General features: G+C 38.5%; 2 protein-coding genes across 2 annotated transcripts in view; both read left to right on the top strand.

The window, feature by feature from the left end:
- The first annotated feature begins 479 nt into the window (after positions 1-479).
- On the top strand, positions 480-20,885 carry LOC109081999 (fragile X mental retardation syndrome-related protein 1-like). The gene is made up of 17 exons (XM_042726970.1): positions 480-1,084; positions 3,816-3,868; positions 5,883-5,976; positions 7,187-7,258; positions 9,203-9,351; positions 10,041-10,134; positions 10,221-10,337; positions 10,775-10,945; positions 11,047-11,144; positions 11,294-11,432; positions 11,636-11,722; positions 12,660-12,879; positions 13,235-13,414; positions 13,658-13,861; positions 15,374-15,472; positions 17,512-17,606; positions 19,273-20,885. The coding sequence occupies exons 1-17, from the start codon at positions 1,034-1,036 to the stop codon at positions 19,381-19,383; spliced, it is 2,034 nt and encodes a 677-aa protein (XP_042582904.1). The 5' UTR covers positions 480-1,033; the 3' UTR covers positions 19,384-20,885.
- A 1,644-nt stretch (positions 20,886-22,529) lies between these two features.
- The window catches only part of LOC109082000 (cornifelin homolog), a 4,159-nt gene continuing 1,058 nt past the window's right edge, over positions 22,530-25,630 (top strand). Inside the window, exons 1-3 of the mRNA XM_019096942.2 lie at positions 22,530-22,669; positions 24,849-24,983; positions 25,128-25,288. Coding sequence (XP_018952487.1) covers positions 24,869-24,983; positions 25,128-25,288 — 276 coding nt within the window. The 5' untranslated portion in view covers positions 22,530-22,669; positions 24,849-24,868. The remainder of the gene's footprint in view (positions 22,670-24,848; positions 24,984-25,127; positions 25,289-25,630) is intronic.

Here is a 25,630-nt window from a genome sequence, read left to right as displayed (position 1 = left end):
ATGGTGTTTGATTACATATTGCACGGTATTCAAATGTTGCTTCAAACAGAGACTTGTAGGCCTAAGGGTTATAAAAAGCAGCAGTTCTGAGTGCATCTTACTTTAGTTCTTGAGACTGATTCAAAAAGAAATACGCAGGATTTGCGTAAGATAAATTTTCTCCCTTAGGTATATCAGTATGCATAATAAGAGAGCGTTTGGAAACCCTCGTCTTTCTTTACATAACATGCATCGCGGTTTTTGTGAATCAGTGGGTCTCGTCAAAAACCAGAGCCACCCAAATATAGCAACTACACAACTGGCGCTGATAGGACAAACCCGGCGAACCAAGAGCCGCGAGCGCTGGGTCCGCGTGGACCGTCCCCCGACGGTTCCGCCAATCACAGCGCGCAGCTGAGTGTGAGTGGCAGCGCTCTGGACCAATCACCAGCACAAACGCTAAAATAGGCGGGGCGTGGAGTGAAGAGGGGTGGGGAAATCGGGGTCATTCACAGTCTTGTCGCTCCACTCTGACGGCGTGTGTTGGAGAGGAAGGGTGAAGCAGCGCAGGACTACAGTCTCATTAAACAACAAATGTCCCAAACAACAGCGTTTTCAGATAAAGCGCAAAAGGATTCTCACGAAAGCACCCCGACTTATGCAGGAACCGTGAGTTCAAGTGCTAGAAGGTGTCGGTGACCGTTGATTAGCGGCTGCGCTAGCTGTTGTGCTAACACCTCGTTTGCATCCACCGTCACCAGACAGCATCACTCCAGCTCCAGAGTTGCCCCAAACGGAGCTCCTGCGAGCTTCTCTCACGCTCTAGGGAGCCGTTATTGACTGGTTATCCCGCTGGAAAAGGCGTCGGAGCTGAACCCCTCCCAGTGGCTCCTGTGCTCCCCTGTCACCTTTGCCCCCTCTCCCACCCGAAACACTGGACACACACAAGCTGCCGGAGAACGGCGAGAGGCCCGTGAAGCTGGGGGTGGTACCGGACTCGCACGCTGTCGGAGCGCCTAAAGAGAGGCTTAGTCGTGGGGACGCGCCGACGGACATGGACGGGTTGGCGGTGGAGGTGCGCGGCTCCAACGGGGCCTTCTACAAGGTAACTTAATTTAAAAACAAAACAAAAACCCTATAACACCCTCACAGGTCTGGTGTACGCATGCACGGACGCATCCGGACAGAGGTGTGATGCAGCGATGTGTATCGCTTTCAAACAGGCCCGAGACGTAAGGGAGCTCTGTTGTTTTCTAGTTTATATTTTAGCTGGAGAGCCGCAGAGTTCTGTTAGCAGGTTAGCTAATAAATCTGCTGAGAAGAAGCCAGTGGCTGTATCTCAAAATCTAGTAAGCTGCCCTACCTAGGCAGCATTTCTGCGCTTTCATAAGAGGATGGGAGAAGCTCACTTTGTTTAGAGACGCATGATGGGACACTCCATCAGTGCTTGAAGGAATATTTAGCAACAATGAATCCTTATGTTGTTCCAAATCCTTGCTTGCTCCTGTGGGCCACAAAAGGAGATTTTTAGAGACTGATGGTGTTGTTTACTTTATTGCATCTTTTTCAGACAATGAAAGTCAATGGTGTCTGACATTATCGTTTTTTCAAAAAAAGAAAATCATTTTTACTAAACTAAGGTTGTGAGCTTGTTTTTAAGCATATCGAAGTGCCAGGCTTATATTTTGTGCGTAAGGGAAGCGTGGTGCCACTGGTTGTGTATTCACAAGCCTGTCCTCTTTGTTTGCTCAGCTTGAGTTTAGGTTAGACTGTGGGAAACCACTCGGTTGCTTTTGTGATGAGAAAACATGATGTTTATGAAGAGAGCGTTCTATCAACTACCAAACACTCATTTCTGAACCTCGGTTGACTGTGAAGGTGAATTTGTTCAGATTGAGATCGGTCCCAGGTGATGGATCAGCCACATGGTGTTTAGACCCTCCAGCATTATCAAACTACAGCCGCAAAGTCTCACAAACGTGGGTCATAAACCGCAACAAATGTTTCACATGTTGAATCCAACTCAAAAATAAAGGTCAACACATCCCAGTAGTTTTTTCTTCTTCTTCTTTTGGAACAAACCTTGTGAAACATTCTTATGTACTGGGGGAATATTATAAGTTCAGTTTTTTTTTTATTTAGGGATGTACTATTTTGCAGTAAGGTGACAGTGACGTCTGTTTCGAGCTGTAAAACTCTGAGGGACCTAAGCAGGTGGGAGAGGAACAGGTGATCTCGTTGCAGACATCCAACACTCTACAACCCCCACCAATACTATTACTACCACTCTCCTCTCTGGTTTTATCCTTCGCTCTCTTACTTTTCCCTTCCATGGCCTCTCATTGTAATGCTATGTAAAAGGTGAATTCTTGCCCATTTAGTCTCTCCTCTCCTCTTCACACCTCCTGCATTTTTTGCTGTTAATATTACCAGTTGTGTTCTTTCAAATCTGCATTGACTATTTAACACACGGTAATGACCAGAAGCTCTTTCACCCTCTAAAAAAATCTGGTCGGGAATTTGAGGTGCCCTTGAGAAGTGCAACATGTTTCCAAAGTCTTAGTTTTGTAACCAGGTTATGAGTGGATGAAAACTTATTTAGCATATTTACAACTCTTTGGACAACAAGTAGTATTAAAAAGGGAAAGTCTGCCCCGTTATAAGGTAATCAGTGCAGCTGATATGTGCTGCTTCTTAAATTATTAAATCTGATCTCGTCTTGAATGTGCATTTTCACTCTTGTGGTCTATTTTTTTCTTTTCAATTTAATAAACGGATGCTTTATTTAACTTATACACAGTTCTGAAATCCTAGCTGTTTAATTAACCGCAAGGTTTCTACAAGGTTCCCTGCGCACGGGGCAATGAATGGAGGACGCACATGGCCAAGAGTCTCCGTCATAGATTAGATATTTGCCTCTCATCCCATTGGGTCCTGCACGTCTGTAGTGTCACGTTCCCAAAATTGCCACCCTAACGTAAGACTGTGCCTCTCCTGGTGATAAACGTCAGCAGACACTGGAATATGTGACTTCACTATCTAGTATGTTGGAATGGTTTCAATACAGGACAGTCTCTATTAAAAGCCTGCCCGGTTGCTTTCAGGATCTTTTGCTGACTTGTAAATGGGCAGGCTTTTTAAATCATATACAGTAACAATTTTTTTTAATAGCTTTTTGCTCATTTACATTCACATTCGGTTTTATTTATTTTTTATTTTTTTTACTGGTTCAGTGCCATGCCCTGTAGACATACAGAAAAAAATACTGTAGAAGCCCCTCTCAGTTGGATAATGTGGATTTGGCAACCGTGTTTAGATGGTTGTATGCGAATGAATTTGTCTCGTGGCTCTAAATAGGCCTGCATATGCACTTGTGCTAGTTTTCCTCAGACCAGCAGGTTACATACTGGCACTCGTTCTATCTAATTTTCTCTCTTTCTCCCATCTCAGTCTCTCCATCCCATATTAGGCATTGTCTGTATGTAGCTAAGCTATGATGGGGGTGGCGACTGGAGTAATCATTTGATGGTAGCTCTTATAGATTTGTGGAAGAAGGAGTGATGGATGAGGAACAGATTTTAAGGAGGGGACTTTGGGTTCCTCCCCCAAACTGCCCAAATACGTCTTACATTTACAAACTAGCACATACTACACCTGTGACGTGCTTGTGCCCATGTTTGCAGCACATATTACTTTCATGTGTAAAAGCACATGCTTTTGTTCCACCTTTGCATTTCGCACAGATATTGTAAGCAATGTAACTCCCTCAACAACAGATGCTAACATGGTTCCATGTAAAACACACACGCTGAACATATTTTCTCTTCTTTTTTTAGGGTTTCATCAAAGATGTACACGAAGACTCCCTCACAATAGTCTTTGAAAACAAGTAAGTTGGCCGAACGTTTCCTGTACATGCTCCTTCCTAAAGCCTCTGCCTGTTTCACAAGGTTCTGCTTGTGATGAGTGTTCACACACTGCCACCTACACAACCAACAAAAACATAAGGTTAGCCAAGACGAGAAGAGTTTTAGCCTGTTAAAATGCAATATATATGTCTAGGGTTTTTAACAGGGTATTTTAGCAATGGTACTGCAGCCAGTCCATCAGTTATGATTTTATATACGTAAAGTCATAAAATAAATATTAAAAACAATCTAATTATGTATATATGTATATCTGTATGTATGTGTTTCTGTATATGTATGTATGTATGTATGTATGTATGTATATTATATATATATATATATATATATATATATATATATATATATATATATATATATATATATATATATATATATATATATATATATATATATATATATTTAAAGGTCCATACTTTGGAAGGTATCCAGCCATGTAATATGAAAAATAAAGAGGTTTATCGAAGAAGATACATTTAATCATTTAAAAATTTTAATCATTACATTTAATCATTACAAAAAACATTGTACATAGGACAGTGATGCCTCCGTCCCCTTCAAAGGTGATTTTAGTTTTGGGAAAACACAGAAGTCGCTGGATGCCAAGTCTGAGCTTTAGGGGCTGAGTCACTTGGATGATTTGATGTTTTGGCAGAAAACTCTGCATTAGATGAGATGCATGTACAATCATCAGGTGCCCATAGCTGAGGCCGTTTTCATCGCGTTACATTTCTTATCTCTTATTTTTTAAGTGATATGCTTGGATACTTTCCGGGCAGCCCTTGTTAACTTATTTTAAAACTTATATTAAATATAAAATATATATTTATTTATTATTTGTGTATATAAAATACACAATACGTTCAATAGCTTGGGGTCAGTAATATTTTAAAACACTTTTATTCAGCAAGGATGCATTAAATGGATCAAAAGTGGCATTTGTGTTACAAAAGATCTCTGTCTGGATCATATTTACAATAAAGGCTGGAGTAATGAAAATTCAGCTTTGCCATCACAGGAATGAATGACATTTGAAAATACATTACAGTAGAAAGCATCTTTTTTTTTTAAATTGTAGATGTATTTTACTAATTAATATAGCTGATTTTACTGTGTTTTTGATCAAGCAAATGCAGCCTTGGTGAGTATAAAAGATATTTCCAGAGACATTAAAAAAAAATCGTACTGACCCCAAACTTTTAAACAGCATATGTGTATATATTAAATAAAGAAAGAAATGTGGATGTATTTTTTATTAAATCCATAATAATATAAACATGTACAGCACATGTAGTTGAATACATTGTTACTATACAGATATTATAGCTCACTCTTAAAATGCAATGCTTTTTGTGTAAGGTGGACTTTTCAGACTGTGCTCATCTCACAATCAGCTGGTTTTCTTCAGAGCTTAACTGATGGATCACTTCCACTTTTCCTTTAGCCATGTGCTCCAGCCCGTCTCTCTCAGCACCTCTCGAGCAGCTGTCATACAGATCTTTATAGTTCTCCTGCCCCCCTCCTTCCCACTTTCCCCCCTCCATGTCTCCCTACTCCTCCCATCTTTATCTCAGTCTTTTTTTCTGTCCTTCTCTCACTCCCCGTTTCGGGCCGAGTAAGATCCATAAATAGCCCGATGAGGAATGCAGGCAGGGGAGTACGGGGCAGTGGCCCTGCCATTCTTGGGATGGCTCTGCTGACCCATGAACAACCAGGAGCACTATCATCTCTCTGGGACCATGTGCTTACAATCTTGTTAGATTTGTGTGTAAAAGTGAAGACTGGGACAGTGTGTGAGAGATTTCAAGAATAATCTGAGGTTTATAGCTGAACAGTGTTTCTCGACCCTCTCTGCGTTGAGTTTGTTAGGCCATTGAGCCCATGGTTTTTGGAGGTGGGGTGTCGAGTTACACCTGTCCTGTCGTTAGAAAGCTGACTGACAACTGTGTGTCTATGTGTGTGGCTTCTTTCCACAAGCTGGCAACCAGAGAGACAGCTGCCGTTCAGTGACGTGAGGTTGCCCCCCCCAGCCGATTACCACAAGGACATTTGTGAGGGAGATGAGGTGGAGGTAGGGATACATTCACTCTGAAACACCCAGAGCACTGCTCAAATCATCACCCTGAAAAAGACCCTCACATATGAATCATCACTGGAGAAATAGCCCTTTGAGATGCTCTGCTTTCAAAACATGTATAAGACTCTCATCTTACACCTCTTTCAGTAGCGCTAAACACAGGTCATTCTTTAAAAACCACATGAAAGTTTTTACAACACATTTAACTTTGGTAATGTGGCATATTTTAGAGAGAAATCTCAAATATCCATGAGATTTGATTGGATCTAGAAATATAAACTGATGTTGTTTTCCCACTGCCCCTGTGACCTTTATGCGAGAAGCCATTTCAGAGATTAAAGTTGTATTTGATTAGAATTTTGTGTACTAAAGAGTCAGTTTAATCAGGTTTGATTCCATGTTCGAAGGTCAATTTCTGTTTGTTCGTTCTAGATTTCTCCTGTATGTCATACACCGTATCTTGCCAACACATGTATAACTGAAATCCCATAATTAGTAATAAAAATGATTCATCTTTTGATATTTGGCAGTTTTAGAGTGAAATGCAATATGTCGGTAATGGCTGAAATTAGTGATTTGTGATGCCTAAATCCATTTGCAGAATTACAAAAAAATTTACTTTATTTTTAATGCATTTTATTGAATTTTAGAACAAGACAATATAAAATGCTGCTGTCTACTAGTACTATTCGTTATTTGTTGTAACGTAAAAATTCTTATCAAATTATTATTAGTATCAGCCAGTATCTTAATGCTGGTGCAACTATAGTTTCTTTTAACTGACCGATAAACATCACTGAAAATGGATCCAAAATCAAACAATTGTCAATAAATAATACAGCACTGTTGATGAATTATGCTTTATTAATGCATGCTTTGTTTTCAAGTGAATTGACTAAATATTGTGAGAATGTGTTCTTTAAATTTCAGCAAATGTGTAGAGCAGGTTGTTTTTTTGCTATTATTAAATCTATAAAATATATGCATCGTAATCTTCTCGGTATTGGCATTTTCTAGTCGAGCACTAGATACAAACATACCTGACACATTCGGCGTTCTTTTATTCTCTCTAGTATAGCACACTCCTATCGTGGTACAAAGAAGTGTACTAATTCATTTCCTGCTTTCTGTTAAACACACAGAGACACCATTTCTTTTAGTGTTTTCCTACACACAATCACCTGAGCTGGTCTTTCTCCTGCAGGTTTACTCCAGAGCCAACGAGCAGGAGCCCTGCGGCTGGTGGTTGGCGAGGGTGAGGATGATGAAGGGAGAGGTAAGTCGGGTCCAGGTGTGCAAGCGACCGCTGCGCACATGTTTGATCAGATGTGGGTTACGGGCTCTGCATTTCAAGCGTTCTGTCTCCCGTTATTCACTCGTTATCATGCCTCTGAAGTTGAGTCCAAAGTGAATATATGAATATTGATTGAGGGTGTTTCAGGTCTTTTTGGGACTCGATGCTCCAGTAGGCCTTTAACACACACATCTGCAGCACTGACCCAGTTACCCATAAACACGAGCGTGATCTCATTTATTGAGTCAGACTGAACCCCCTGGTGATCTAATAGCGGATCGCCTTAAGCTTTAGAATATGCATTGAGTATGCTCAAGCAAGATAAACAACCGCAAAATGTAGGTCTGTTTAAAGACATCTGGGATCCTCTATATGGGTCCCAATTAAGGTTTAAGAAATGTTCTGGGTTCAGTTCTAGCTGTCATTACCAGAAAAATCATTTTGACTTTCACTTTGCATTAGGACTGTATATTTCTGAATATTTTTGATGATTTTTTTATCATGCTTATTTAATTATAAGAAATAATTCTTTATACTTTAAACGTTTTTATTAAAGTCTTTTGTTAGTGCACTCCTATTCTAGGTGCTTAAGCGTCTAGGTATACAAGTAAAATCCTGTATTTCTCGGGGACAGATTTTGCTCCTTCTAAACAAAGCTTAAAGGCTCTGCGTGGTCATGATAGGAGTTGAAATATTGAATATAACTGCACCGAAAAGGTTGGTAAGCAATTTTACATCACTAGTATAATATTAATGTGTATCCTGGACCAATGTGTTGCTCAGTTTAAAATGAAAGTTCATTAATGTGCACTCTATTTTATTTGATTATTTTATTCTGAGGGAGTTGTAGTAATCAACATCATATCATAGAGCTTTGCTTTTATTGAACCTGGAACATTATTCGTAAGGTGACAGTAAAATACTGACTTTTACAATAAAGTCTTTTTATTGATACACAAATAGGAGTTTTCTTAACACCGCTTAAAAACCTCAGAGTTTATGTCTGCTATGGAGTGTTTCCTGGCATAAGGTCCCATTTAAACCTGTCTCCACACACACATTTTGGATAATTAGGTTAAGGTAGCACATGAGTTGACAGGCAGACGCAGACCTCTCATAGCGTTACATGGAGCACTGGGGAACTGTCTTCTCCCTCTTGCACACTTTCATTCTGATACTGGGGCAGTCGAATAATAGGACAGATTTAGACTTGACTTTTGCCTGCATTCTAGGTCACCGAGTGTAAGTCGCGTGTTACCGCTGATATGAGATGTGGCTGCTCTGTTATTACAGGGTTTGTTTTTAGTCGAGTGTGGGGGGGCTGTTCTCAGATTATCTTCAATCAATTTTCTTCCCCACTGCTTATACTGTGTTACAGGCAGCAGATACTCAATGCTTCTGTCTGCAGGATGGCTTCTGTCACACTCCGAGCGTGTGCAGTGCCAACGCGTCTCATCACAGTGACTAATTACTGGCATTTTATACTAGTGGTCTAGCACAACAAAACCGTCTTTGAGCAGCTTCAGTCTGTTTGCTGTGTCTTTAAAGTGGCGAGGCTGTGAAAGAGGCTATTGTGACTTGTGTAATAAACAGTCAGCTGGTCATTACAGCAAAATAAACCCAACAGGAGCCTGATTCAAAGCTGACTGTACATTCATCCCGCTTGTTTCATGGATACTTGCCAAATAACTGCACTTGGAAAATTGGTTTGAGGTTAAATGATTTTATTAAATGGTCAGTTGTACATCTTTCACAGAAATATTTGACTCAAGAATACTATGTCTGTGCAATTAAAAATATTCCAGAGAGTAATAATCCAGTTTAACTACCTAAGCTATTAACAGCGTTCAGCATGCAGTCATGGTTTTGTTTAATGTGTGTGGTGGGCATTGTGATAGTTTGTATTATTTTTTTCTCTCTGTTCAGTTCTATGTGATCGAATATGCAGCCTGCGACGCCACATACAATGAAATTGTCACATCGGAACGAATCCGGCCGGTTAATCCCAACAGCCCCTCCTCTGAAAACTCCTTTTACAAAATCCCCATCGCTGTACCCGAGGATCTCAGAGACATGTAGGTCACACATGCAGTGTTCAGTCCACTTTTTAGTCACAGACTGTGTCCACTCGGACTAAACAGTATTTTGGTGCAAATTTGTATGCAAGTTGTTTTTAACTTACCAAATTAAGCCAATGTCAACCTCAACAAATTGTGTGTGTAATAGGGCTGGGCGATAAACATAACAATAATAGTTTTAAGGAATATCATACAGTTCTGTTGTGCAGCATCTTATTTGACAAAAAATAGAAATGCATTGTTTTGTTGTGAATTATGTTTTAATATGACTACATTTTAAAAGATTGATTAAATTGGTAAAGTGTTTTTAATTAATTTCCGTAGACACAATTTTTAAAGATAAAAATAAAATGTTCCTGTGGCTCAGTGGTAGATCATTGCGATAGCAGCGCAAAATGTTGTGGGTTCGATTCCCAGGGAACACACATGTTAGGTAAAAAAAAAAATGTTAGCCTGAATGCACTGTAAGTCGCTTTGGATAAAAGTGTCTGCCAAATGCATAAATGTAAATGTAAAATGGAGAACACTGAATTTAGGGAAAAAATAAAATTGATTTCATGCGTCCCTAAAAGGAAGCTTCCTCTAATTGTGAACAAACGAGTAAATGTTAAACATTTTCAGAATAATTTTTTTTTAATGTATTTTGGAAGAATTAAACGCATTCTATTCTTTTCTGAATGATGCAGCTGTTTGACTGAGAACATTCACAAAGACTTCAGGAAAGCAATCGGAGCCAACTGCATCTTCTACAACACCTTTACACACCAACTTATTGTCCTGGTCAGTGTTTAATTCTGTTTACTCTCTCGCTATGATGCTGAAGTATACAGTGTTGTGTCTGAACATGTCTGTCTGTTTCTCCTCAGTCCACAAACGAGTGCACGGTGAAACGAGCGGCTCTACTGAGTGACATGCACTTCCGGAGTATTCGCACCAAACTCATGCTGATGTCCCGTAACGAGGAGGCCACTAAACACTTAGAGGTGCACAAATACACAATATGGGGATTTTTATTGTTTTTTTACATGCAAAATAGATAGCTAGTAGTCCTGGCAGAGAAAGCCATCATCTGAAGATATAACTATTTAATTTGAGTTATTTATAAAATAAAAAAAGTTTCCTGCAAATACAAATTCGCTCTCTCAAATAAACAAACACTGATAAGCCATCTGTGCTTTTTTTTTTTTTTTTTTTTTGCCTTCAAGCTCCACATTCCTGGAATGAATTCCTCTGCAGTTCAGATTTCTTGTTATACTGTTGATTGTTAGTGCAGTTCTGTTTCTGGGTTGTTGTTGTTGGTTTTTTGCTTGTCATTATATGCATGTTCCTGTTAAAGTGATTCTGGTCGTGCTGGATCCCCCTGTGGTTTAATTAAACAGACAACCAGCTCAACATTTGTGTGTTTTTGTGTGTGCCGCAGACGAGTAAACAGCTGGCGTCTGCGTATCAGGAGGAAGTGAGGGTGCGTGATGATCTAATGGGTCTGGCCATCGGTTCTCACGGTGCCAACATCCAGCAGGCCCGCAAAGTTTCCGGCGTCACTGCCATTGAGCTGGAAGAAGAGAGCTGCACATTCAGGATCTATGGAGAGGTGTTTATCTTTGCTTTAAGTTCCTCTTGTGTTATTTACAAAGATGCATGTAAAGCTGAGTGACCGCAGTGATTTTGATGGGTTGTTGTTTTTGACTCGAGACCCCAGAGGCTGTGAAGCAGGCCAGGACATTTCTGGAGTTTAAGGAGGATTCCTTCCCAGTTCCGAGGAACCTTGTAGGCGAGTTGGTTTTCTGCTCATTAGACATTTCGTTTGGACTTCTGAATGCAGTTCATTTGCGGACAGACTTTAGCGAAGCATAAATTCTGAAAATCTGCCAAAAACCCAGAGTTCTCACACACAGATACTCTCTCTCTCACAACAACAAAAAAAATCATTAAAAAAAACCAAAAAAATCAACCAAAAAATAGAAAAAAAATCGGGCGTGGTTCGAGTCCGGATCGAAGGGGACAATGATAAAAAGCTGCCCAGGGAGGAGGTAGGCAGGCAGGGGGCTGGCAGAGACAACACTGTCAGCAGCCAAGAGGTGAATGAGCCGCCCACCTGATACAACAAACCTCTCACTGTTACAGCTAAATAAATCCTCAGTGAGGAAAACAACTCAATATTAGTAACAAGCTGTTTATTTTCATGCAAGTGCTCACACAGTGTTTAAGTGTTTAATATCTGAACTAGCTTCCGATTTTACTAACATCAGAAATGTTATTCCTCTTTGTCTTTGTTATTCAGGGAATGGTTCCCTTCATCTTTGTTGGAACCAAAGAGAACATCAGTAACGCCCAGGCATTGCTCGAATACCACGTGGCCTACCTTCAGGTTAGTCACCGTGCATGAAGGGTGTTGTTCAGCCTCTGAACTGATTGCAGTTGCTGAAGAGTGTTTGTTCTGTTATTGTTCGAGACTTGAAAGTGTACAAATGTTGAATCCTTATATTGACTTCATTGTACCTTACTAAAGATGAGCTTTTGAAATGAACTGCTCTCTCTCGACTGGTCAGCTGATCTCCTCCTTCATGGAAAGCCGCTGGTCGAACTTAACCACTAACTGACGCTAAAAATACCCACATTGGGGGTAGATTTGATGGGGGAGGGGGCAAAGTGTGGATTACATGCCATCTACCCAGGCGTCTCTCAAAATAGCTGTTTCCCCGGTCCATCCCAGCCCAGCTCTAGCACATTGCCCTCCTCTGTCAGCATTCAGCTTCTGTTTCAAACCGCCAGCTGTCACATTCTGATTTGACACCTTCACACACATTTACACACATGTTGCATCTAGTGAAAACCCACTGCAATAAATGCTGTCTGTGCAGATAATCCCGCTTGAGAGATGCTATCAAGAACCACAGCTCTCAAAGCCACCTCAATAATATTTATCAAGAGGTTTACTTTCTGTGTGTAATAAACAAAACAGTAAAAACTTTTTGCACTTAAAGAATTTTTTTGGATATTTTGTTGTCTTATTGCATATGTGTTAAATATATTTTATCTTCTGATCTTTTATTATATATTATATTATTGCTATATAATACATTTTGTTATCATATATTGTAGGATATATTACATTTATTGTGTTACATATTGCGTATGATCTTATGTTATATTGTCATTAATAATAATAGCATATATATTATTTCCCCATTTTGCTATTAAACCGAAACCAGAAATGATTACATTATATTCCTTTAGTGATCTGTAACTGTGCATGTAGTGTAACAGCAGTGCCTGACAGTGCTTGCTCTCTCTGTAATTGACAGGAGGTGGAGCAGTTGCGTCTTGAGCGCCTGCAGATTGATGAACAGCTCCGTCAGATTGGGGTGGGATACCGCGCACCCCCCAGCCGCTCTGGTTCAGGGGTCGCTGGCGAGCGTGAACGGGGTTACCTCACGGACGATAGCACCAACTCCCTGCAGACCACACGCACCTACGGAGGAAGAGGACGTGGACGCAAATCTAACAATGCATACTCTGGCTATGGTGAGACGCAACTCCCACAATGCTCTTCTGTCTTGGACAGTCTGTCTGTACATTTTAATTATATCCATTTCATGATTTCATGTGCAACAGAGTTAAGGCAACCATGGGTGAAAGGCACTTTTATTTTTAACTCGACCACTAGATGGCACAAAAACCCACCACAGCCCTTTTCTAAACCTCTACATTAGGGATGCTGTTGGAAGTAAATAGAAAAACGTGGTGTTTATTGGCTGAATGCATGTTACGTTTAACTGAAAATAGATTTTAATCTGAACAAAATCTTTCTGGGGCTGCCTGCTGCCTAACACACACATTTTTTTTTTTTTTTTTTTTATAATCCCTTTCTTCTCTGCAGGAACAAACTCTGAAATGTCAAATGCATCCGAGACAGAAGAGATAGGAGAGCGAGAGCTCGGGCCGAAAGGTGTTGGAGGAGATGAGCGGGGCTCCAAGCGAGGAGGCCGTGGCCGTGGCTCCAGCGCTGGCAGGGGCCGGGGAGGACCAGGGCCACGAATCACTAACACTATCAGCTCAGGTATGAACCGATTCTAATTAATACAAACTACATTTTAAAGAGTGCTTCCTAGAGTGGATGTATTTTTTTTTTTCTAGTTATGATGTAAAATACTTAATTGGATTGAAATGGCTCTGCTGTGAAATGTCTCTTTTTATTTAAAAGAACACAAATAAATGTAATGCTTGGTAGCCTATACATGCAAACTCCTGTTTATCATCGTTTGTTTCCTGCTGAACATCTGTGTTTTTGTGTATATTCCAGTGCTCCGAGATCCAGACAGTAACCCGTACTCGCTGCTGGAGGGAGAAGGTGAATTAGGCGGTGATACAGATGCCAGTGAAAGCATGGGCGGCACTGACCATAGGAGACGTTCACGCCGTCGGCGTAACGACCAGGAACCCAGCCTCATGGATGCAGCCGCTAATGAATCCGACAGTCAGGCAGCCACCAGTGAGAACGGACTGGGTATGAGACTGTTTCAGTTTATTTTGATGCACACAGATTGATTAAAAAGAACATTTGTGACCCTGGATCACAAAACAGTCAAGTAACAGGGGTATATTTGCAGCACAAGCCAACAATACACTGTATGGGTCAAAATTATTGATTTTGCCAAAAATCATTAGAATATTAAGTAAAGATCATGTTCCATGAAGATATTTTGTAGATTTCCTACCATAAATACTTCAAAACTTCAAATATGCATTGTTAAGAACTTCATTTGCACAACTGTAAAGGTGATTTTCTCAATATTTAGATTTTTTTCCAGATTTTCAAATAGTTGTATCTCGGCCAAATATTGTCCTCCTAACAAACCATACATCAATGGAAAGCTTATTTATTCAACTTGTTTTATTCAGATGATGTATATTTATTCAGATGTATAAATCTCAGTTTCAAAAAATTGCCCCTTACGACTGGTTTTGAGTTTACATAATTTGTACCCACTTTTTGCGTAGAGGTTTTTAAACAGCTTCCTCTTATTTTCATTTGCAAAACGAATGACAGTCTAATGACATCAAAGGTGTTCAATGCAGCTGTGAGAAAGCAGCTTCTGTGCATTTCACTTTGTTTGTTATCCTGTGGTTACTCACTGGTTGGCTGCACATCACTTATTTTTGTAGCACCTTACTATTTGGAAGGAAAGTGGTGAAGGGATAGGCAGCTAATGTGGTCTGATGACCCAGTTTAGCTTGTTTTGGTTGGAGGAGATTTCTGAGAATGTTTTTGCTCATTCTCTTATGCTCACCAAGGCTGTTTATATTGATCAAGTAAAAGAGTAATGCTATGAAATATTAAAATTTTAAATAACTGTTTTATATTATAATATTTTTTAAATTGCAATTTATTCCTGTGGTGACAAAGCTGAATTTTCTGCATCATTATTCCAGTCTTCAGTGTGACATGATCCTTCAGAAATGAGAAATTTGATGCTCAAGAAATATATTTTTTGCTTAATATTTTTGTGGAAGTTAAAAAGAACATCATTTTATTTTGAAGTAAAATATTTTATAATATTATAAAAGTATTTACGGTCTCTTTTGATCAATTTAATGCATCATTAATTTAACATTTTACTGGCCCCAAACTTTTGAACAGTAGTATACATCCCTCTCTTTAAAGATTTATTTATTTATTTTTTTGTTGTGTTGTTGGTTTTTTCACTCAATGAGCTAAATTGTCTCAGGAATAGAAAGAGCATCATTTATTTCCAAGGTAATGGCAACTGAAAGCTACTCTTGCACAACAGAGCCTTTGATCAGATTTTAAGCAAAAAGTTACATTTGTAAAACGGGTATCTGTATACTTGGGGGAGCGTTATCAGAAAAGATTAGGAAGATTAGGAAAGCCTTGGGGTCATAAAGAATCATCAAAGGAAATTTGCTTGGTTTCATAGAACTGCCTCAGATGATAAATTAAAAATAAACTGATCTCTTTGCATCTCATGCTCTCTTTGTCTTCCCTCATTTCTCTCAGAAGAGGAGGGCAGGCCCCAGCGCCGCAATAGAAGCCGCCGCCGTCGCAACCGTGGCAGTCGCCCTGAGGGAGGCTCCACCAGCCGCGACAGACAGCCAAGTGAGAGAGTGGGAAGGGGTCGAGAACTGACAGGAAGGGACCACAGAGAGAGAAATGTCAAGTTAAACATTTAGCAAAACTTTTAAAGGGGTCATATGATGCTGCTAAAAAGAACATTATTTGGTCTATTTGGTGTAATGTGTTTATGCGGTTTAAGGTTCAAAAACAATATTTTCCACAAACTACATTGAGTCAGAAGTGCCAGACTGTCCTTGCAAAGTTGGAATTGGCCCACTTTATAAAAACAGACACCTCTCACAGGAAACAGCCCTCATCCTTCGTGAAATGTGCTGCACACATCTGAATATTTGGGTTCTGGAACAGTGTTGTAAATACAACTTAAAGGATTAGTTCACTTCTGAGTTAAAATTTCCTCTTTTTCTCACCCCCATGCCATCCAAGATGTTGATGTCTTTTTTTCTTCAGTCGGAAAGAAATGAAGGTTTTTGAGGAAAACGTTCCAGGGTTTTTCTCATTATAGTGGGGTTCACTGGGAGGAAGTTCAAATTACAGCTTCAGTGCCGCTTCAAAGCGTTCTACACGATCCCAGACGAGGAATAAGGGTCTTATTTAGTGAAACGATCACGTATTTAATAAAAATTAAATACACTTTTTAACCTCAAACACTCGTCTTGTGTCATCAGGTTACACTGGCTACCTGTAGCCGCTCGCATCAAATTCAAGGTACTGATGCTTGACTGAGACGACCACTGACCACCAGTATACCTAAACTCACGAGTTCAAACTTATGCGCCCTCCAGAAGCTTGTGCCCGGCTGGTGCAATGACCTCCCGATCTCAATGCGAACAGCTGAGTCTTTACTCATCTTCAGAAAACATCTAAAGACACATCTATTTCGCCAGCACTTGACCAACTAATACTAATACTTACCTTTTCTATTCTATTCTTGAAAAAAAAACCTTGGCTACGTGTTCTGTACTAGACTAACTGAGACTTGTCATAGCACTTGTAGACTGTTGTTGTTCTCGTTGATTTGATTGTTTCTACTGTTCTCATTTGTAAGTCACTTTGGATAAAAGCGTCTGCTAAATGATTAAATGTAATGTAAATGTTGTGTAGCTCTGCAATGCGCATGTGTACTCTGTCCAGTTCTGTTTGAAAAGGTTCTGTTCTCCTACATCGCTGCAGAAGTACCGACCCAGTGTTTACAAAGGGAACGTGCAAAGAAGGTCGAACGCCCTTTACAAAAAAACAGTAAAACAGAGATGTAGAACGATTTTGAAGTTGCAGGAGAAAATGAGATGGGAGTTTTTCAATATACCCTAACTGTCATGAACCAGAATGCACAGAGTTCACACAGAGCTAGACAAGACGAGTGTTTGAGGTTAAAAAGTATATAATTTTTAATCTTTTTTTTAGAAAATGACAGATCGTTTCGCTAGATAAGACTCTTAATTCCTCTTCTGGAATCGTGTAGTATGCTTTAAAAGCTGCACTGAAACTGTAATTTCGGCGACATGGCAGCGGCGGCAACAGAGAGAATAAAAGGTACGCCTTCTTTCTTTGTGTGAACATCTGGGCGATGTTATGCAAATCTTCCCACATGGTCACATAGAGACGTGGGGGCGTGTTAGAACGAGCCGTTTTAGGGGGGCGTGGTTGACTCTTAACTTTGATAAAGAATATCTCTTTGGAGTTGAGGCTTTAGTCTTTGCAACTTTACCGTTCTCTACAACTCTTCATGCACTAAGAGCTTGTAACACTCCAAAGAGAAAGGAAAAATTGAAACCGCATCATTTGACCCCTTTAAGGCTATTTTCCTCTTTGTTATTCAGCTTTAGTAGAGAGTGACAGGAAGTAATGGTTGAGAGAGAGAAGGGGTTGGGTGGGGTTGTTGCTGACCAGATTTAAACTAGCAAAAAAATAGATTAATTTCACAGTCTGCAGAAGGTGTAAGATGTAAATGTGACCCACAGAGCTGTTCTCTTGCTCTGGGTTGTAGGATTATTCCACTTGTTTGATCACGTGCTGCTTTTTCCTCCTCGACCTGACTGCTGTGGCTCTCTCTGTTGCTATAGTTACTGTTGCTGACTTCATCTCTCGCGCCGACTCCCAGAGCAGACAGAATCTCCCGGGGAAGGAGGAGGTGACCCAGCACACGTCCCATCCCAAGGTCTGCAAATACTACTACACAGAACACACCCCTCAGATTAAGACTGCATCCTTTGGGAAGAAATTTCATTGATTTTATTTAATATTTAAAAATATTTTATATATATATATATATATATATATATAGTATATACCAATATATATACAGTACATACCAAAAGTTTGGAAACATTATTATTTTTAATGTTTTTGAAAGAAGTCTCTTCTGCTCATCAAGCCTGCATTTATTTGATCAAAAATACAGAAAAAACTAATATTGTGAAATATTATTACAACTTAAAATAATAGTTTTTCTATTTGAATATACTTAAAAAAAATAATTTATTCCTGTGATGCAAAGCTGAATTTTCAGCATCATTACTCCAGCCTTCAGTGTCACATGTAACATCCAGTCTATCACATGATCATTTAGAAATCATTCTAATATTCTGATTTATTATGAGTGTTGGAAACAGTTCTGCTATCTAATATATTTGATGAATAAAAGGTTAAAAAGAACTGCATTTATTCAAAATAAAAAAAAAAATTCTAATAATATATATTCTAATAATATATTTTCTTTACTATCACTTTTTATCAATTTAACACATCCTTGCTTAATAAAGTATTGATTTTATTTTAAAAAAAAGAAAGAAAAAAAAAATTATTGACCCCAAATTACTGACCAGTAGTGTATATTGTTATTACAAAATATTTATATTTTAAAAACATAGCTTCTTTTTTTTTGTTTTTGTTTTTTAACTTTTTATTCATCAAAGTATCCTAAAAAAGTATCACATGTTCTGAAAAAATATTAAGCAGCAGAACTGTTTCCAACTTTGATAATGAATCATCATATTAGAATGATTTCTAAAGGATCATGTGATAATGATCCTAAAAATTCATCTTTGCATCACAGAAATAAATGATAATTTAAAGTATAATAAATTTAAAAACAATTATTTTAAATTGTAATAATATATCACAACATTAAATTTTTTTTCTGTATTTTTGATCAAATAAATGCAGGCTTGATGAGCAGAAGAAACTTCTTTCAAAAACAGTAAAAATAGTAATGTTTCCAAACTTTTGGTCTGTACTGTATATATATATATTACTGAGAGGAGGAAAAAAGCTTCAGGCTTGTAGAGCTGCACAATTTGGCCAAAATTTTGTGATTTTATATATCAATGAGACTATGAAATAATAATAATTAGCTGTTTTATGGTTGTTGTTATCGCTCTGCCTAATTATTAATATTGAAATATTTGTATTTGCGTATATTTTGTATTTATTAATATTATAAAAGAAATTGCATATTAATATTTTACTGTAAAATAAAAATGAGTATTAAAAAAAAAAAAAAATGTTAAATCACAGCATTTGAAAATTGATAATTGCAAAATTGTACCCATATTGCATTTTTCAATTTATTTCAATTAATCATGCAGCCCTAACTGAATAAATCATAGGTTAAATATTAGTTCAGGTTTTTTTTTTTTTTTTTGCCTGTCTTCACAGTTTCTCTTTTTAATAAATTAGTAATAGGTCAGTGTGTGTGTGTGTGTGTAAAGCCACTGTACCATCATCATCAGTTGTTTTAAGGCTTTCCTTTGGGTTAAAGAAGAGTTTCACGAGGTTTAGGTTCAGAACAATGTTTTAAACTGCATTCATTCTCTGTTCTTCAGGAAAACGGGACTAGCGTGAGTAAGGAAGGGTGCACTCCTCCTAAGCGCTCCCCTAGCAATGGCGTGGCATCGCCCGGGGGGGCTGTAGCCCTGGTGAATGGCGTCTCGTAAAAAGTCATCTCGCCCCCTCAAGACCCACGTCTAAAGCAAGACACCACGGCGAATTCTGTCCCTGCTTGCATTCACGTAAACCTTTAAACTGACGAATGAAAATCGACTAAAATCCTTGAAGTCTATGAGAAGAAAATGATACAAAAAAAAAGAAAAGACGAACGCATCTACTTTAAACCACACGTAACGGTGTATGTTTATCCTATCTATCAGTACTTAGTGCTTATTTAAGACAAGCTTGCCAAAAATGAGCTGATGGATATGACTCAAATTTCTGACATAACAGAAAACAGGACGTGACTTTTTTTTCTTTTTTTTTGTTTATTTTCGCTGTTGTCGTTGTTGTCTTTGTTCGTTTTTGATTGTTTGTACTCACTGGTGTGGGATTGTGAAACACTCCCATACAGACGCATCTCTTAAACAGTGTTAGCTATAGGAGGGCGGGGCTAGCAGAGAGGCGACGGGTTGAAGGCGGAGCCTCTCGTGAGTGATTGACAGTTAAGTCTGTGGTACTCTGAATTTAAGGGCAAAACGGGGAAACAGAGAGACATTGTGCCTTGAATTTGAAAAAAACTTGAGTATTTTCTCTTTTTTTTTTTTTTTTTTTTTTCTTAATATTTGCATTGTTCATGGGATGAAGTAAATGGTTCCTGTTTTTTGGTGTTTTTACTTTGTCTGAGGATTAAGAGGGGTTAGGATTCGGGGGGAGGGGGGGACAGATAATTAATGCCAAACATGAAATTAGACCGTTTGTCCAAGGTCAAGTCATTATGTGAAAGGTGTTTAATCTGTGTGTGTACGAGTGTGTGTCCTGTTGGTGAGACATGCAGTAAGAGCATATAAATTGGGAGGAACGTTACATGATCCAAGAGCCAACCCAGATGAATCCCGAGTGGGTTCTGTCTCTTCAGGGCAGAAAGCGGCACGAGTGTCAGCAGGCGGAGCTAGAGAGAGACGGTAATGAACTGACAGGTTCAGAGTGTTGATAATCTTCAGTATTTCAGCATCTCTTTCCTCGCTGTACGTGGAAGGAAGGCAGGATGGATATGAGAGTGCAAAGTGGCGCGCACACACTCGATAGCTTCCGGCCCACAACTAAAGGAAAGGCAGGAGGGGATTGGTGACCCTCTGGTGTGGATGATTGGTCTCGATGGTCTAGAAGGCACAACGAAACCCTATTAAGATAAAGCCAGAAACACTGAGACAGATGCATTCGTACACACACACACACACACAGACACACTAAAGCGCATTGTAACACACTGCAGTTTGGTCAAATGGAGTTTAGGCCTCTTCTGGGAGATCTGAAGGTGATCGAGCGTTTGTCGTGTCCCTGGTTCTCATGGTTAAAGTGGAGGGAGCGTTCCCTCACTTTCTTACTGTCATCTTGGTTCCTGCTCTCAAATTTCTTTTTTTCTTTTTTTTTTTTTTTTGGTCCTTTCCACATCATAGAAAAACAAAAAATATTAAGAAGGAAGTGAAATAAATTATTTCTGGAATGACACCTGTGTGCGGTTTGGTTTCTTCTCTCCAGTCTGGTTTTAGTTTGTGCACTTTGTATCCATTGGGTGCAGAACAGGATCTGAAACTATATGATATTTATAAATAACTAGAATTTTTCTAGTAAATTATAAGTACGAGAAAGAAATCGTCAAACTCAGATGGTTAAGCTAGATATTATATTAAAGGGATGCTCCACCCAAAAATTAAAAGGTTCTCATCCTTGACATTTTTGGTAGACAAACTGAGATGTTTTAAAAATTCATCTGAGGCGTAACGTCATCAGTTGGGGTTGTAGGGATTATCATCATGTTCATTTTTGTGTGGTTGTTGAAGCATTGACTTTAGGGGCCCATGCACTTCAAATAACTCAGAGATGGAAAATATATATATATATTTTTTTTTCTCTTTTTTTTTTAACCACAGAAGACAGTCAAATACATCTGACAACATGAGGGTGAATAAATGAGAGAATTTTCATGTTTGGGTGGAGTGTATGGGTGTCAGTTTTCTTTTCTTTTCTTTTTTGTAGTAGAATAAAATTCATTAACAGGGTTATGCACTAAATGTTGAGTATAGTGTTTTTGGTTGTTTGAAACTACCTGGTTTTTAAAGCTAGATTAATTTTTTGTTAGGTAATACTTTCTTAGCACAAACAAAACATTGAAGTCAGGCTCCTATATATTTTGCTCCTTTATTGCCAACATAGGGAAATCATGTTTTGCTTACCACTGCTAAATAAAATTGGCTATTTCATCAATATGATCGAGATGAACTAATAGGCTTGTGTGGGGGTGCCTCGTATATTCTAAGCTCTCAAATCATCATATTTTTTGGATTGCTTAACTTTATAAAGAGGCTGACTGCAGAATTTATATTACTGGATTAATAGCTCATCACTGGTTGTGTTTGCTTTTGTTCATAAATACTAAAACACATAATAGAAGGTTTAGAACCTGATCCCAGGTTCAGATGTCACAGCAAATAAGACCTGCAAATGGAAATGCATTTTGTTGCCGAAGTTTAAGGATGTATGTTTACTGATTCATCACTAAGCACACTGCAGTGTTTACGTTATGCATTCAGCAAAGCTTTATTCTGCTCAGTGCTTACAGACCGGTTTTATTTCAGGATGTGTTACATCATATGCGTTACAGCACAAATAAGACTTTGTAAAGGTATATCAATATTAGCATGGCACCGTTTATAAGTGGTTTATAACAGGGTTATTACAGTGAACTAAAATTTAAATGAAGACCATTAAAAAGAGTTGTGTTACTTTAAATAAAAACATTTTTTCAGCTAGTTTTCTAATTTTAATTTAGTTTAATATGTGAAACAGGTATTGTTTTGGTTTTAGGACAACTTTGATGAAAGGTTTTGATCCACTTCAAATGTTGACTACTGAATATACTAAAAATGAAAGAAAAAAAAAAAAAACAACAAAACTACTAAAACTTTAACTAAAATAGAAATTGAAAATATGAAGGGGAAAAAAACTGAATCAAAGTGTAATGGTATCTCAAGGATACTAAAATGACAAATATGAATAATGAAATCCAGTGATTGTCATTACCTCCTTGCTCACAATAGAACTGCACCTGCTTTTCTATTTTAAATCTGCACTGATATGGTGCAGGGCTGGGTTTGTGTGACATCCTCATCTCTGTTGTACCCACCTGTGGTCACGCAGACTGGCGCTCCACCTAGAACTAGGCTTTTTACAGTTCCTCCCCCTGTGCATCGACACACACAACTTCATACCCTTTAGAAGAGCAGACTTCAGGCAAGTACACCGTTTTCTAGACTCGTGAAATAATTTGCATCAGTTGCTTTCTGCAGTATTCCATATCTGTACTGTTCCTAGATCTGATGTTTTTGTTATTTTTTTTTTTTTTAAATAGCTGGTGGCACAGCAACAAATTTGTCTAGAAAAGGACATTTGTGATTTGTTTCTCAAATTCTCGAGCATGTCCAGATGGGGCACATTTTTAATTGTAAATGATTTTAGGAGCACCTCTTTAGATCTGAAAAATAATTTTCACTGTCAAATGCATTACACTATTTTTTTTCCATCCAGTAAACAAGATACCAGAGGCAATTTACAAGTGAAATGAGGGGGGAAATATGAAAAACCAGTTCTCTGACTTACATGTTTTCATTTAATTTTTTTCTGTGGTCATTGGCAAATTTGCATTGTGTTTCTCTGTGCTGGGGTGTGGGATGGGACTGGTCCTGCAGGTGGGGAAGGGATTCTTCTTTTGCAGACCAGAACAGGTTCCACGGCGATCAAGGAGATATTAGATCATGGCAGTCTCTCGTAGCTGTCTTTTTTGCTGTTTTTCTTGATGTGATGCAATGTAAAACCTCTCTTTCCAACTCAGGAAGTTCATTGAAGTTTTCTTGCAAAAGATACAATGACTCAGAAAGGCTCGAAGGTTAAAAACGGCCACAGTAAATGCTTGATTTTAAATGGGCTGAGCTACGCATGAATGTGAGCTTTGGTTAGATTCACAATAAAAGCTTTTTACTCTCAAATACCAGATGTAATCTCAGTGTTTTGACGTATGACGTGATTTTATGTTTGTAGCCCAACAAGAATGTAAAATTATGTAAAACCAGCAAAATTAACTGTTGTTTGACAGGGTTTATGCCGTGATAACTCAAATAATTAATTCATCCAAACAGATTTAAAAAGTGCCTCACTTTATCCAACATGTCCAGGTTAAGTGGAACCCTCACAACTAATTACATGTAATTTTGCTTAAAGGGGTCATATGATGAAATTAAAATTTTTCCTTCCTCTTTGGAGTGTTACAAGATCAAGCATAAAGAAGATCTGTAACGTTGCATAGACTAAATGGCTCGTTCTAACATGCCCCCACATCTCTATGTCACTATGTGGGAATACCACCAAAACACCCACAAAATTAACACACAACTTTTATTTTCGCTGTAGTCTCTCTGTTGCCACCGCTGCCATGTCGTGGAGACGCTGTGTGTTTCGTTGTGAGAGCGAAACTACTTTGTTTAGTCTTCCAAAAAGGACACAGCTAGAAATCAATGGTTTAGTTGTATTTCAACACTGTTCCAAAACAGTTCAAACCAAATATTCAGATGTGTGCAGCACATTTTACGAAGGACGAGGGCTGTTTCCTGTGAGAGTAGCCTACAATGCCGGTGTCTGTTTTTATAAAGTGGGCACATTCCTACTTTGCAAGGACAGTCTGGCACTTCTGACTCACAGCCTGTAAGTACGTTTTCATATTTAAATAATTTGCCAATGATGATTCAAACGAGTTTTGAGCAGTGTAGAGTAGTGCTTGTTGTTTGTAGTTTCTCAGATCACAAATGCAGACATGGTTTTATGTTTATGTGGCGCGATACGCAACGCATAAAAAGACAGTATAAGTCATTATAATCGGTAATTATTTCCCCACTGGATGCAACAAATGCTTGGTTTGTAATCCAACCAACTTTCTATATATCATTTTCACAAAACCCGGCAACACATTACCAACCACCCTTCAATTAATCAGCCAATCACAACGCACTGGATAGCTGGCCAATCAGAGCACACCTCGCTTTTCAGACCGATGAGCTTTGTAAAAATCGACGTGTTTCAGAAAAACAGTAATGTACAGTACAGTACATGAATAATATTTTTTTAACCTTAAACCACATAAACACATTGCATTACATCAAATACACAAAATAATGTTCTTTTTAGCAACACCATATGACCCCTTTAATGATAATTTGTAGTAGTAGTAGTAAATAATGTGCACGTAATATAAATGTGCCTGTTTTTTAAACACAAGCATCTATAAATACAAATCTCTTTATTTATTAGATGTGTGTGTGTGTGTGTGTGTGTGTGTGTGTGTGTGTGTGTGTGTGTGTGTGTGTGTGTGTGTGTGTGTGTGTGTAAGATAAGCATTCTGATTTGTCTGGATTTTTTTAAGGTGTTTTCTCAGGTCAGTTCATGATGGCACATCCAGCTGTAAATGTCCAGCCAGCCATGATGGTGACCACTACTAACGTGACATCAACCCAGTGGAGCAGCGGAGTGTGTGACTGCTGTGAGGACATGGGCATCTGTAAGTGTGGGGTGGAGAGAGAAAGAGGAATAGGAGGAAATATAGACTACAGACTACTGTCTGTTTTTGTACGTGTGACAAATGATGAGAAAAAACGGTGTTTGAGGAAGTGAGCTGTTGCGAGTCATCTGTTTTCCTGTGCAGGTTGCTGTGGTTTATGGTGTCCATACTGCCTCATGTGTAAGACCAGTGAAGAATTTGGAGAGTGTCTCTGTCTCCCCCTGCTGGAGATATGCTTTGGTGGCATGTTGCATCCTATTACACTCTCCATGAGGAGCAGCATGAGAGAGAGATTCCACATTCAAGTGAATACAGCATCACTATACAATTATTACAATTTAAAATAACTGTCTTCTATTGTGATATAGTTTAAAATGTCATTTATTCCTGTGATGCAAAGCTGAATTTTCATCATCTTTTCTCGAGTCTTCATTGTCACATGATCCTTCAGAAATCATTCTGATAAGGTTCTAAAGAAACATTTATTATTATCATCAGTGTTAAAAAAAAAAAAACACAGCTGTGCTGCTTCATTTTTTTTTTTTTTTTTTTTTTTTTTTTTGTGGAAACCCCAATACAAACACTATCAGGATTGTTTGATGAACAGAAAGTTCAAATGAACAAAATTTATTTTAAATGAAAATATT

The sequence above is a fragment of the Cyprinus carpio genome, chromosome B7 (genome assembly GCF_018340385.1).
Source record: "Cyprinus carpio isolate SPL01 chromosome B7, ASM1834038v1, whole genome shotgun sequence".
Lineage (NCBI taxonomy): Eukaryota > Metazoa > Chordata > Actinopteri > Cypriniformes > Cyprinidae > Cyprinus > Cyprinus carpio.
This window is presented reverse-complemented; position numbering and strand designations above follow the sequence as displayed.